This window comes from Cyclopterus lumpus, chromosome 11 (assembly GCF_009769545.1).
Source record: "Cyclopterus lumpus isolate fCycLum1 chromosome 11, fCycLum1.pri, whole genome shotgun sequence".
NCBI classification, from domain to species: Eukaryota; Metazoa; Chordata; class Actinopteri; order Perciformes; family Cyclopteridae; genus Cyclopterus; species Cyclopterus lumpus.
This window is the reverse complement of record NC_046976.1, coordinates 1,927,302-1,940,483: the sequence shown is the minus strand read 5'-3', so window position 1 is coordinate 1,940,483 and position 13,182 is coordinate 1,927,302. Positions and strand designations below refer to the sequence as shown.

Below are 13,182 nucleotides of genomic sequence, written 5' to 3'. Positions count from 1 at the left end.
TGCTCAGAGCTGGAGAACTCGGGGGTAACTGAACCGGTTGACCCAGGAATCACTGACGTTCGGCTTCGGGAAGACAGATCCAAACAAACTACACTGAAGTGGCTTTGTGATACATGTCCCATTGTTTTCCAAGTTCAGTGTAAAAAGGAATTAGGTTGAGTGTATAGACAACAACAGAAGGAAAGTGACAATAACATGATATGTTTAACCCGGTCTTGTGGATTCTCCTTGTAGTTTTAGATTTGGGTATGAATCTTAGAGCAGATAGAAGTAGTTTTCAAAATTAACCAGACAGCTAGTACATGTGCAGCAGTTCAAAATTGAGCAGGAGCACCTGCAGTGTGAACGTAGCCTGAGAGACAGTAAGGAGGTCCAAGCCTGCTCTCCATCACCTCCTCGCCCTGCAGCGGTCCACAGAGGGTCAGTCTGCTCCGCCCCTCGCTGCGGTGATGGAGCATGTTCGCTTCGCCCTTTTCTCCGAGCACAGTTTGCTACGTGTAGACGCAGGAACTCCTGCAGCCGGCTTCGGACTCAAAGTTGTTTGCGTTGCCCTGACAACTCCCGTACCAGAACTGAGCGCAGGCGTTGGCCTCGGGGTCGTAGTACCACTTGACCACGTACTGTCGACAGGGACCCGGGTCCAGAGGCTGACTGCACCCCTCACCTGAAAGCACAAGAAGATGAATTGTTTGGTCTTGGACTGAGTCTGTATGTCACAGCTTCAACGTACATGTAGCAGGTCATCTGCGTAACCTGCTACATGCTGACACCCCCATGCTGACACCCCCATGCTGACGTAGGCCCTGTTTAGCCATTCACTGGCCTCTTGGCTAATCCGACCACAAGTGGACTGGCATTAGCCCTTTAAAAACCATGGCCCCAATTGGGCTCCAATTTACACATTATAATTAGACTCTGTAAAACATTACAATAAACATGAGCAAATATATTGATGTTATACATCAAATTAAACAAGATAACTCAGGCTACAAGAATCAATAAGCCATTTCCAACTCAAACACCAACTGAAATAATTATTAAAATATCATAATCATCATTTTGTCAGGAGTCAGCTCACTCAGTACGTTTTCGGTACTAGCAAACCGTAGCTCGGTGCTATCAGATAGCAAAGAGCAAGAGGATTTAGCACAGATTCTAAACATCTAAAAATCCTCCTGCACCAAAGCATCTCCGAGATATGAGCCAAATAACAGAGCAACATGAATCGCTTTAGCGCTTTACAGTCACAAATGTTGCTTATCTTTGTTTTTGTTTTAAAAAAAACAACATTTTTCTTCTTCTAATCAACAAAGACTGCTGTATTTGGATGTATTGAACACCATAAGTAATATACAAGTGAAATATATGGTTTACATGAGGAAATTCAAATTGCACAGTTGGTGCCCAAATGCCCATTTTGCCTAATTTATCTGTACTAAAACCTCTAACTTTGTTCTGCTTGACTTTTTCAAAGTCTAACTTTGCAGAGAGACTGTTCACATATTATGTTACGGTCAGAGTGAGTTTAGACCTTTGCTCTGCATCCTTCCAAGAGATAGTCATCCTGAAAGTGCTTTTTATTTCCTAGGCGAAACTGAAGATTCAACTTGTTCCTGTCTTTCATCTTTATTTACTCTTAACCAGTAACAAATATACTAATATTTACACATCTGAACAAAAGCACACATGGGTTGCCTTTATTATAACGCCAACATTATTCAAATAATCTTTGTGGTTGCTGAGATACACCCATTTTAGTTTGGGTATGTTATTCCGAGTTAACTTAAAAAATAGGTTGTTTTTTAAAAGGTTAGAAAGCCTGTCTCGTGACCACTTGTGATCAGATCTCACTTCCCCACTCTGCAAAGTCCAAATCGTTATTTGCAATGGGCCGAAGGTAGCAATGCAAATCAAAGTGCACGATCGTAATCGGCAGGTCTGTGCTAAATGTATCAGTTTGTCTTGAAGGGCCGGTGTTGTGTCTTTTTCAAGGTCACCCTTCAGGTGATATACACAGATTAAAACAGAGAGAATATAATAAATACCATCTTTTTTTGTCTTGTGCCTTTCGTAGGCAATACACATATCAAAATGATGTAATGGACATGTCTCAAAGACGTAGTCCATCTGTCGGCGCTCTGCTTGCTTACCTGGCTGCGATGAGGCTATCAGGGGGTGAGGAGGAGGGCTGACCGCAGCCTGTTTGCTCTCAGCCTCATACAGCCGGCCAGTCGCAGTCTGAGGACCCACCACGGAGGTCCCGCCAGGGCCCTGAGGCCCCCTGCCACCGGGAGAGCCGAAGATGCTGCCGGGCAGCTCGTCCCAGGGCTCCACCAACAGTTTAGTATCAACCAGGTTCTCGTCGACCCGACCTGACTCATGGGACTGAGGAGTCAGGGCCGTTACTGGCTCCACTGGTAGTTCAAGCTGGGAAGTAGAGGAGCTCAGATCAGACACACTTTTACATTACATCTATCCATCCATCCATTATCACCCGCTTATCCGGGGTCGGGTCGCGGTGGCAGCAGGTTCAGCAGGCCGACCCAGGCTTCCCTCTCACCCGCAACACTTTCCAGCTCATTCTGGGGGATCCCGAGGCGTTCCGAAGCCAGCCGGGAGATATAATCCCTCCAGCGTGTCCTCGGTCTTCCCCGGGGCCTCCTACCAGTTGGACGTGCCCGGAAAACCTCTAATGGGAGGCGTCCAGGAGGCATCCTGACTAGATGCCCGAACCACCTCAGCTGACTCCTTTGGACACGAAGGAGCAGCGACTCGACTCCAAGCTCCCCCCTGATGTCCGAGCTCCTTACCCTATCTCTAAGGCTGAGCCCGGCCACCCTTTCGGTTCGTGACCATAGGTGAGGGTTGGAACGTAGACCGACCAGTAAATGGAGAGCTTTGCCTTCCGGCTCAGCTCCCTCTTCACCAAGACGGACCGGTACAGCGCCTGTTTTACTGCTGCAGCCGCACCGATCCGCCTGTCGATCTCCCGCTCCACCTTACCCTCACTCGTGAACAAGACCCCGAGATACTTGAACTCCTTCGCTTGGGGTAGGCAGTTTGCCCCCACCTGAAGGGAGCAATCCGCCGGTTTCCGGCAGAGCACCATGGCCTCAGATTTGGAGGTGCTAACTCTCATCCCTGCCGCTTCGCACTCGGCTGCAAAACGCCCCAGTGAATGCTGGAGGTCATGGTCCGAGGAGGCAAACAGGACCACATCATCCGCAAACAGCAGAGAGGCGATCCCGAGACTCCCGAACCGGATCCTCTCCGCCCCCTGGCTGCGCCTAGATATCCTGTCCATGAAGGTCACGAACAGGACCGGTGATAAAGGGCAGCCCTGGCGGAGGCCAACACCCACCGGGAACGTGTCTGACTTACTACCGAGGAGACGAACACAGCTCCTACTGCAGGCGTACAGAGACCGGATGGCCCGTGCCAACGGGTCCGGCACCCCATACTCCCGCAGCACCCCCCACAAAAACCCCCGAGGGACCCGGTCAAAAGCCTTCTCCAGGTCTACAAAGCACATGTAAACTGGTTGGGCAAACTCCCAGGACCCCTCCAGTAATCTTGCGAGGGTAAAGAGCTGGTCCACTGTTCCACGACCTGACTCCTCTGGTTGTATAGAAGTCTATATAAATGACTCTACTTCTCTTGATTTATTCCCTCAGTAAACATTGTAAACATGAGTTCATGTTCTCAATCTCTAGTTTCAAGTCTTCTTCAATACAGCGTGATGTTCATTTAGTAAATGATGGTCCATTAGAGTCAAACAGATCGTAAACAGCAACTTTGAATGTTGACTTTACAAACCGAACAAATCTGAAACATTGTGCATTTAAGCATTTGAGGTAAATAATAATATCAGCATGCTAACTTGCTCAATGCCAATGTCAGCGTGAGTTTTTTCGCTCTATGATTATTATTGTAATGACAAGTTTTGCAGGTAAAAAATAAAGTGATTAAAGTAAAGAGATCAGAGATATTTAATTTCATCCTGAGTGGTTTAGTCTATTAAACTTTGTGGCAATACATTCAGTAACTGTTGAGACATTTCACTTCAAACTAAGAATATCTATCTCTTGGTGCAGAAAGAGGAAAAGACAGATCACAGGTAGATGAATGCTGGTGGTGAAAAGTCCTCCATGTCTGCCATGACTTTGATGAGCTGGGATTAGCCACAGGCTCACCTGTGCTATCTGGAGTCTGAATCAGACACAGGTGAACTCCATCTGCCTTCCACAGGTGCTCCAGTAACGAGGAGAAGAAAATACTTCTCTGCCACCGACCAAGCCGGTGGTTCTATAAATCTTTGTAGGTGCGTCCACAAACCCAGCAAAGGGGAAGTTGATGTCAAAATGAAGTCTGTCTTGGAATCTGTTGGCTCTCTTACACAAACTCTGCTGCCTCATATCCACAACGTGATGTCGCTGGATTACAACCCATTCATAGCGGTCTCACATGGAGACTCATTATCACCAGATAATAATCACCAGGTGCGTACACAAAATGGGAAACTGTTTCTTTAAAACAAGGTGAATGTCATCTGGTCCCGTCTGCCTCGGCTGGCTTAACACCTACTGCCAGTCATATCTCTATTTACTGCTATTATATCCACTGCTGCTGTTGAAAGTAGTAGTCATATTTCTAAAAGCATTTCTGCTTTTATAATCACATTTATCGCTTCCGTTACTTTTATTAGTCCTATTTATATTTTTTACTATAGCTGTTGTGTTATTTCTCTCTTTCTCTCTATTGTGTAGACCTGCTCTACATGAAAAGTGTCTCGAGATAACTTCCGCTGTTATGATTTGAATTGAATATTCATCACCTTGAGGTCAACAATATTTTCAAGCATCATTTATGCATTACTTGTATGTTTTTCTCAACTGGGAACTCTTTGGATTGGCCGTCTTCCGGAGCCTCTCGGTGGATTTTCACAGGTGGAACGTTTGGTAGAAATGCCATTCTGCCATTCGGCTCACAAATGTGATTCAGTATTTCGCTTTCCAGATCTGTAGCAAAACAAAGAACATTGCAATTACAAAATTAACCGTTACAGGTTGTACTCATTACAGGATATGATAGATATTGGGTTTTTTTTACAATCATTCTTGACTTTTGACATGTTTCATGTAAGTTGGCAAACTATAGTGACATGGTGGACTACATCTACTCCTGCATCAATTTGGATTCTCAGGTCCTATCAACTGAATGCCACTCAAACGTTCCCTGTTCACAGTTATGACTGCAGGTCAACACGATATGCACACATTACTTCTTGAACTGTTGCACCCTCTTTCACAAAATAAAGGTGTGACTGCTGCTCACTGAGAATTGTTTCTTTATCCATTTAAACCAAGTGCTGTAGACATGCACACTATACATACATACTACTGTAGACATGCACACTATACATACATACTACTGTAAACATGCACACTATACATACATACATACTACTGTAGACATGCACACTATACATACATACTACTGTAAACATGCACACTATACATACATACATACTACTGTAAACATGCACTCTATAAAGTAGACACAGCATACACACTCACTATACATGCAAACCATACGTGCATTATGTACACACATTATACATGCAATGGACACTTTCACACTACACATCATTCACTCATTCACACACATTCATACACTGATGGGAGGCTGCGATGCCACCTGTCCATCACGACTAGCTAACCGTTCACACATGCATTGCACACACACTATGCATGCATGCACACTTTACACACACACACCCTACATGCATACTGTGTCTGCACACTATCCCAAACTAAAGAGGATCATGGAGTTTCTCATTCCTACTTTTTTGTTCCGTCTGGCATTTAAAATGTTCAGAGATTCTGGTACAGCTTCCATCATACTGTCCTGTCAGTGAGAGCAGTTATCTTTACCATATCCTTGTTTTTGCGTAACACTTTTCATTTTGGAGAAACTGCACTATGAAAGTCGTGCTACATTAGCTGCTAGCGCTTACTGTTTGCACAGCAACCGTGGATCCAGATTACAGACATGTGGGTGATTCTGTGTGATCAACGTTCACTGAGTTCTGAATCTGAGAAGAGGTGCAAGTTTTGGCGCAAATCACCTCGATTATGTTTAAAGGGTTAAGTTATGGAAAACCAATGCTGTATGGATGAATTAGTTGATACATGTGTCAGCATGCCAATGTTGCCAATTGTAATCAGTGTGGTGGTTGTTTGAGACGACATTGATTGCTTACTGGGAAGTTCCCTGAAGTCGTCTATGAGGTAGACGTGCTCTTCATCAGGATCAGAGGCAATGACGTCCATCTGAGCCTGGAACTCTGCATATAGATGGTCGGTCTTGTTCACAACTCCTATTACAAACATCTCGATGCCCTCGGCGTGGGCGTGCGTTGCCGTTTCTTCAAACTGCATGGCGTCACGGGGGTCGGCCTGCCCGTCCGTCAAAACCACAGCCACCTTCCTCACACCGGGCCGCGAGGCCCGGAACAGCTGATTGGCTCGATGGATGGCGCTGCCCGTGAAGGTGCCCTCGCCGAGGTAGGGCATCTTCCGGACGGCAGCCTTGACGTCGCCCTGGCTGGACTGCTGCTGCAGACTGACCACCACCATGTCCACATGGCTGAAGAGCACCACGCCGATCCGACTGGCTTCTCGGCTCACCGACACGCGGTCAATGAGAGCGTTCACAAAGTCCTTCACCAACTCAAAGTTTTCTGGTCCCACACTCTCAGAGCTGTCTATGACAAACACCAGCTCCAGAGGGCTTTCTCTGCACTTGAGACCACAGCCTGGGCAACAAAATGTCAGAAATAATGATGAATTGTAAAAAAAAAGAAAAAGGAACTGCATTGTAGATACATCTCTGTTCGGTCATGTAATCGTACATGATGGAACAGAGAGTTCAGCCTTGTTTCTACTAAACTGCTTTGGTCAGTTTGGTCTGTTTTAAGCACTTTAGTGACACTGCATTACATCACACAATTTACCGAATAGGTTTTCTACTTAAGGTCCAGTGTGTTGGATTTAGGGGGATTTCTTGCCAGGAGCCCAGACCGGACCACCAAATACTGGCTCTAAAGAGAGCCTTTACGTTTTCAACGTTTATACCGCTAGATGCCACTAAATCCCACACACACATTTACTGTCAACTAAGTCAACTAAGCAACACAAACATATATTTATATTGACTGAGGATTGAACCCATGCAAAATATAATAAAATGTGTAATTTACCACATATTTCCTTTATTATCCTGATAACCTCTTCTCTCTGTTCACAGAAAACAAATAAGAACAAAGCAAAATAGGCTTTACATTTTAATGTTAAGATGTAAAGCTCAGTGTTATTTGTGCCAGTCACTTTACTCACCGTGAGTCCTGGTCCCCCCTTTTCTCCAGGTCTCCCCTGTAAGATTAAACTCACATGAGGAAGTGTACGGTCGAAGTCAGGAGATGTCATTCTTAGGAGACCAGGCCGGTATTTCCTGAAGTGTCTCCGAATTTCTCCTATGAATCAATCAGCCTTAAAGTTTCAGGCTCTGACCCAATTTAACACAAATTCTAACTGAATCTCCAGAAAATCAAAAAAAGGAAATGCTAAATTGTGTACGTTGCTATCCACATGTTATGTGAATATTAGGAGATTTTGCACCTCTTCAGTAACGTGCTTTAATAACACCCCTGCCCCTATTTTGGAGCAAAAACACCTAAAATTACGTACCCAAATTAAAATGACTGCAGCCTCTGAACTACTTATGCGGTCATCAATGCGGTCTTGCCAGAAGGAAAACCCCTTAAAGTTTCTTCTGAAAGTGTCAGAAAACCTGTAGGTCATACAGAAACAGAGCACTGGGCCTTTGACGTCAGTAACAATTATAGATTTCTGTCCGCCTAAAATAAAAAGTAACTTTCAGTCTAAGTAACTGCCTGTGTCTGTATCTGTATGACCATTCTACAGTGTTTTTTTTATGAAAAGATCCAGGCGGAGCTCCAAAAAGGACATTTGAAGTACCTGCTTCCCTTGGAGTCAAAGTTATATTTTGCATTGTTATCAATGGTCATTACACAGTAAATTGTAAATGTGTGGTATCTGTAAGTAGCAGACTGGCTGTGCGTAATAGCGCAAGAGCGAGTATGCAGATGTCTCTGTTATGCATGACTGTATACGGACCCACAAAAGCAGAGAAAATGTTAGCAAAGATGAGGATTTCTTAAATGCTGGGATGCCAAACATGGCCATGCTCATTGACGTGAGGAAGGGGAGGGGATCGTGAACGCAGTTATTTGTTTGTGATGCTCGTTGTTTTTACACAAACCTTTTCACTTCAGCCAAGCATGGGAACTTAGAAAAAAAGGTAACTGAGGTATCCAGTCAATCATTTATCTCTTGACAAGTCAAGTTTAATATAGATCAAGGGTGAATGGTTTCTCTGCAATAATATGATGCTAAAAAGCACAAATCTCAAAGTGATATTTACCAATAAACTATTTGCAAGAAAACAATGACAAGCCATTTGTATGGATAAAACTATAATTTTATATAACATGTTAACATATATGCTACATACATCTTGGCCATTTAGGACCAATTCCTTCTCTAAGACACTTGATTTATACGGGGCGAGAGTTATTTTGGGGCTTTTAGACAAACCACCTAAATTGGAGTTTCAGGAATAATGGGATTCTTATTTGTATTTACAATAAGAATGTTGACTAAATAGTATTTGCAAGAGGGAAACACAATCTCTGGAAATACAATTCATTCCATGCCACATAAATACAGCACAATTATAACAGTCACTGTGATTTTATCTCCGTTTTGCCGTCATTTGGAGTTTTTGAGTTTTTTTTGTAGAACCAATTGGGACGTTAAGAACGGGTCGGAATTGACAATCAGTTAAGGACGAGTTGATCCTTTATGATAATAAATTTATGACGGAATCAGCCTGAAAAACATGCATTGGAGTCAACCAAAATGGTAATTAACACCAAAAGAATGCTATCAGGACCTTCATTTTTAGGTTTTATTTGACATGACGGCATTGCCTATGAGAAGGAAAGGAAACTGTGACCCGGGACAAATTAAAGCTTGAAGCAAAACATTCACACTGAACTGTGATTATCGCAGACCTTTTGAGATTGTTATATAAACCACGAAACAAGATGCTATGTTACCATCGGTCCAGTAGATCCAGGTTCTCCATAGTCTCCACTGTCTCCTTTCTTTCCTCGACCTCCAGGATGGCCTCTGTGACCCTGTGTGTGAAAGCACTCTTTAATACATCAAAATCTGGAGCCCTGGTAATCAGAGGTAACATGTCCCAGGCCATGCATTGGCTATAACTACCTTCTCCCCTGGAAGGCCATCCCCCGGTGGTCCTCGAGGGCCCATTGGCCCCTGAAACCCAGGTTCTCCCTAAGAATATAGATGGATGAATTGGTAAGAACGACAAGAATATCATCTGCATATAGATGTATCTTTAAGCCCTGCCCACTGAGTGAAACACCACAGATGGATGTATTTGATGTGACAGCACAGGCTTACGACTTAAGACAATGGTCATCGTTGCAAGACAAGATAATGGATCAACATGATCAGCTCCAACGTAGCCTATTCTTGGTGATCAACATTATACAGTTGGGGCACATTTGTGACCCCGTTGTCTTGAAGTACACCATACCAGTCTTGTGAAGTGTTTGTATTGCCTACCTTTGGTCCCTGGATGCCCTCTCCAGGAGGTCCTAGCAGGCCTGGTGGACCAGGCTGCCCTGTAGAGCCCTGGGAAAACAATGCAGCACAGCATGATCACAGTTATTAGGCTAATATCATGATATATAGACAAAATGGTTTATGAGAATAATAGAACTTGACTTGGCTAACTCCCCCTTTACCCTGTAGATACACACACTGACCTTTGGTCCATAAAGTCCAATTCCAGGAGGACCTGATGGCCCCGGCATGCCCGACAGACCTCTGTCCCCCTGACGCGAAGACAAAACAAACTTGGACTAAAACTACTTTCCACTGCTTATCCATCTTGTACAGCACCTTTTACATCAATTTGTTTGTTCCAATTCCAGTATTGTTCTTTTACGTATCACCAACAGTCTATATTCTAATTGGGAACCACATGGACCGCTATACAATTCACAACCACAATTATGTTGTTTGTGCTTCTTTGGTGTTACAATTTATCATTTTCAAGCTATGGTTATTGTGTTAAATATTTCTAAATTGTTTGTGAAGGTTAATCATTTTCTCACTCTTGTATGTTTAATGGCACTACAGTTCCCATGAGCCTCAGTGAATGTCCCTCTGAGGACTTTCCCCCATTTCATGAATCCATAAAGTAACACTTGTGCCTCACCTTGTGTCCAGGTAGTCCTTTCCCTTCATGTCCCATCTCTCCTTGCACTCCTGCTGAGCCAGGCAGCCCCTAACGATCAAGGGAGAAAAAATAAATTAATTTACTAAACTTTCTTCTACGTATCCTCATACAACAGTTTTGTTTTTTTCCCGCAAATTTATTTTCCCTTTTTCGTGAGTTCTCCTGGATAATCAAGCAAAAAGAGCGATCTGTGTACCTGCACAAGTCCCTGCAGTAGTTCGGACCAATACGTATGTTATCTACCGCCACGTACATAATCTTTTACTCCTCATTGTGGATGACTGTTTCCTCTCACCTGTGGTCCTGGGAAGCTATCTCCCTTCATTCCCGGGGGCCCCACAGGTCCAGTATTTCCTTTGTTACCCTGATGGACGAAGAGGAACAGCTCAAATACTGAGAGGGATAAACGGTGAACAGGAAGTACTGTTGTCTACATATCTGCATCGAGTGTCATGTGACATAGTGTCAAAAGTATTAAGGAAAGCAGTGAGGTGTGATGTATTGATAGGGTGAAGATATTGTGTGCTCGTGTTACCCTTGGCCCAATGATTCCTACTCCAGGTTCTCCAACAGGTCCAGCTGGGCCCACAGGACCAGGATCTCCCTATTATTTGGACGAATGATTAAAGCTTATAATATATACATAATACAATGTATACATGTACCCCCGTCTTTTGTGTTATGCATCAGGAGACAAAGTTGTAAACAGATAAGACATCGATGTAAATAGGTTGTTACATTTACTTTACTCCAATACATTCTTTACATATTGTTTATTCTACACACAAAATACATATAGTACAGAATGTGTCTGTCTGTAGTTTTTAACAAGTGTTACCTGCTTACATTCAGGTTGACCTGTAAGTCCAGGTAGTTACAGAATGTGTCTGTCTGTAGTTAACGAGTGTTACCTGCTTACATTCAGGTTGACCTGTAAGTCCAGGTAGATACAGGATGTGTCTGTCTGTAGTTAACGAGTGTTACCTGGTTACATTCAGGTTTACCTGTAAGTCCAGGTAGTTACAGAATGTGTCTGTCTGTAGTTAACGAGTGTTACCTGCTTACATTCAGGTTTACCTGTAAGTCCAGGTAGTTACAGAATGTGTCTGTCTGTAGTTAACGAGTGTTACCTGCTTACATTCAGGTTGACCTGTAAGTCCAGGTAGATACAGGATGTGTCTGTCTGTAGTTAACGAGTGTTACCTGCTTACATTCAGGTTGACCTGTAAGTCCAGGTAGATACAGAATGTGTCTGTCTGTAGTTAACGAGTGTTACCTGCTTACATTCAGGTTTACCTGTAAGTCCAGGTAGTTACAGAATGTGTCTGTCTGTTGTTAACGAGTGTTACCTGGTTACATTCAGGTTTACCTGTAAGTCCAGGTAGTTGTTAATGAGTGCTTTACTGATGTGTTTGCGTTATGGATTTACTTTTGATCCCGGTAAGCCACGCCCAGCAGTTCCCGGTAAGCCAACGAGTCCCGGACTTCCCGGCTCTCCCTGAACAAAAAGGTGAAATGGCGTTAAGCTGCCAACAGATATAAGCTTGTGTCAAGTAAACCATGAAAGCAAATATTTATCATGGCACTTTTGTAATTAGATCCGGTGTGAGGTCCTGGGACAGGGATGTCGTATGTGTACAGATTGTAAAGCCCTCTGAGGCAAATTTGTGATATTGGGCTATACTAAATAAACTGAATTGAATTGAAAATGTTGTCTCAATACAGATTAACTTAATGTTTTTGCATTACAACTGCTGACAGGTGGTCCTTTAAACTAGACTTCATTATTACAAATCTGTTCAATGTTACATCTTAATTTTAGACTTATTGATTCACACAGAAAACATTTGCATCGTAATCTTTTAATAAGGCCCTTAGATGTCTGCTGACTTATTTACAGATTAAAACACAACATGATCGTATTTCAATGGGGCACTTGGGTATTAGAGTTTTAAAGTATTAAATACATTTGAATGCAATTTAAACGTAGCAGAAACAACAGCACTTTTTGTAATATATGGGCACACCAATGAACGACTGTCATGTGAAACGTTAAGCTGTTAACGTTAAAAATAGATTTTTCTGTATATCACCATCATTTCAAAAAGGTTTGGCCACCCCTAGTCTATGGACTTCAACTTTATTTGTGGAAGCTTCCAGCTGTCATGTAAATTGCTCTTGAACCAAGACCCTAAACTAACCAGCCAACCATAAAACACGACCATGGCCGTACCAGTCTGTTGACTGGTAGCCGGTCTGTTGACTGGTAGCCGGTCTGTTGACTGGTAGCCGGTCTGTTGACTAGGGCAGCTCATGTGTATGTGTAAAAATAAGAACTATAAGTGAAATAATGTCATGTCCCTTCAGGGATTACTAAAGTAAACCTTCTTCTGATAGTATTTAGTAGTAACCTATAGAACATACCTTAGCTCCAGCAGGTCCAACGGGGCCTGGAGACCCTGAAAGACCCCTAGGTCCACGGTCACCTCGGTCTCCCTGAGGAGAAACACATACACATGATGTGAGGAAGGTGTAGTAAGCTGAAAAGAAAATACAACTTAATACAATAATCCAGATCAATTTTGCATGTATGTGTGAATGAAGACCTTGATAGTACAGGTATGTAAATATGTGCAATAACTAGTTTGTACAATTTTCACATTTAAAAGAACCCAAATGCAAGGGCTGTTAAAACAAAGCAACATTTGTTCATGCTAACAAAAAACTGAATTTGGGATGTCCTCTAAGAAATTAAAAGTTTACTTG

The 13,182-nt window shown here is 43.2% G+C and overlaps 1 protein-coding gene across 1 annotated transcript in view; it reads right to left on the bottom strand.

The window, feature by feature from the left end:
• Positions 1–488: 488 nt before the first annotated feature.
• The window catches only part of col28a1a (collagen, type XXVIII, alpha 1a), a 34,188-nt gene continuing 21,494 nt past the window's right edge, over positions 489–13,182 (bottom strand). Inside the window, exons 19-33 of the mRNA XM_034545416.1 lie at positions 12,841–12,912; positions 11,846–11,914; positions 10,952–11,020; positions 10,712–10,780; positions 10,396–10,464; positions 9,941–10,009; positions 9,738–9,806; positions 9,375–9,443; positions 9,203–9,283; positions 7,398–7,433; positions 7,262–7,298; positions 6,263–6,817; positions 4,876–5,018; positions 2,151–2,427; positions 489–664 (exon numbers count right to left, since the gene is read on the bottom strand). Coding sequence (XP_034401307.1) covers positions 492–664; positions 2,151–2,427; positions 4,876–5,018; positions 6,263–6,817; positions 7,262–7,298; positions 7,398–7,433; positions 9,203–9,283; positions 9,375–9,443; positions 9,738–9,806; positions 9,941–10,009; positions 10,396–10,464; positions 10,712–10,780; positions 10,952–11,020; positions 11,846–11,914; positions 12,841–12,912 — 1,857 coding nt within the window. The 3' untranslated portion in view covers positions 489–491. The remainder of the gene's footprint in view (positions 665–2,150; positions 2,428–4,875; positions 5,019–6,262; positions 6,818–7,261; positions 7,299–7,397; positions 7,434–9,202; positions 9,284–9,374; positions 9,444–9,737; positions 9,807–9,940; positions 10,010–10,395; positions 10,465–10,711; positions 10,781–10,951; positions 11,021–11,845; positions 11,915–12,840; positions 12,913–13,182) is intronic.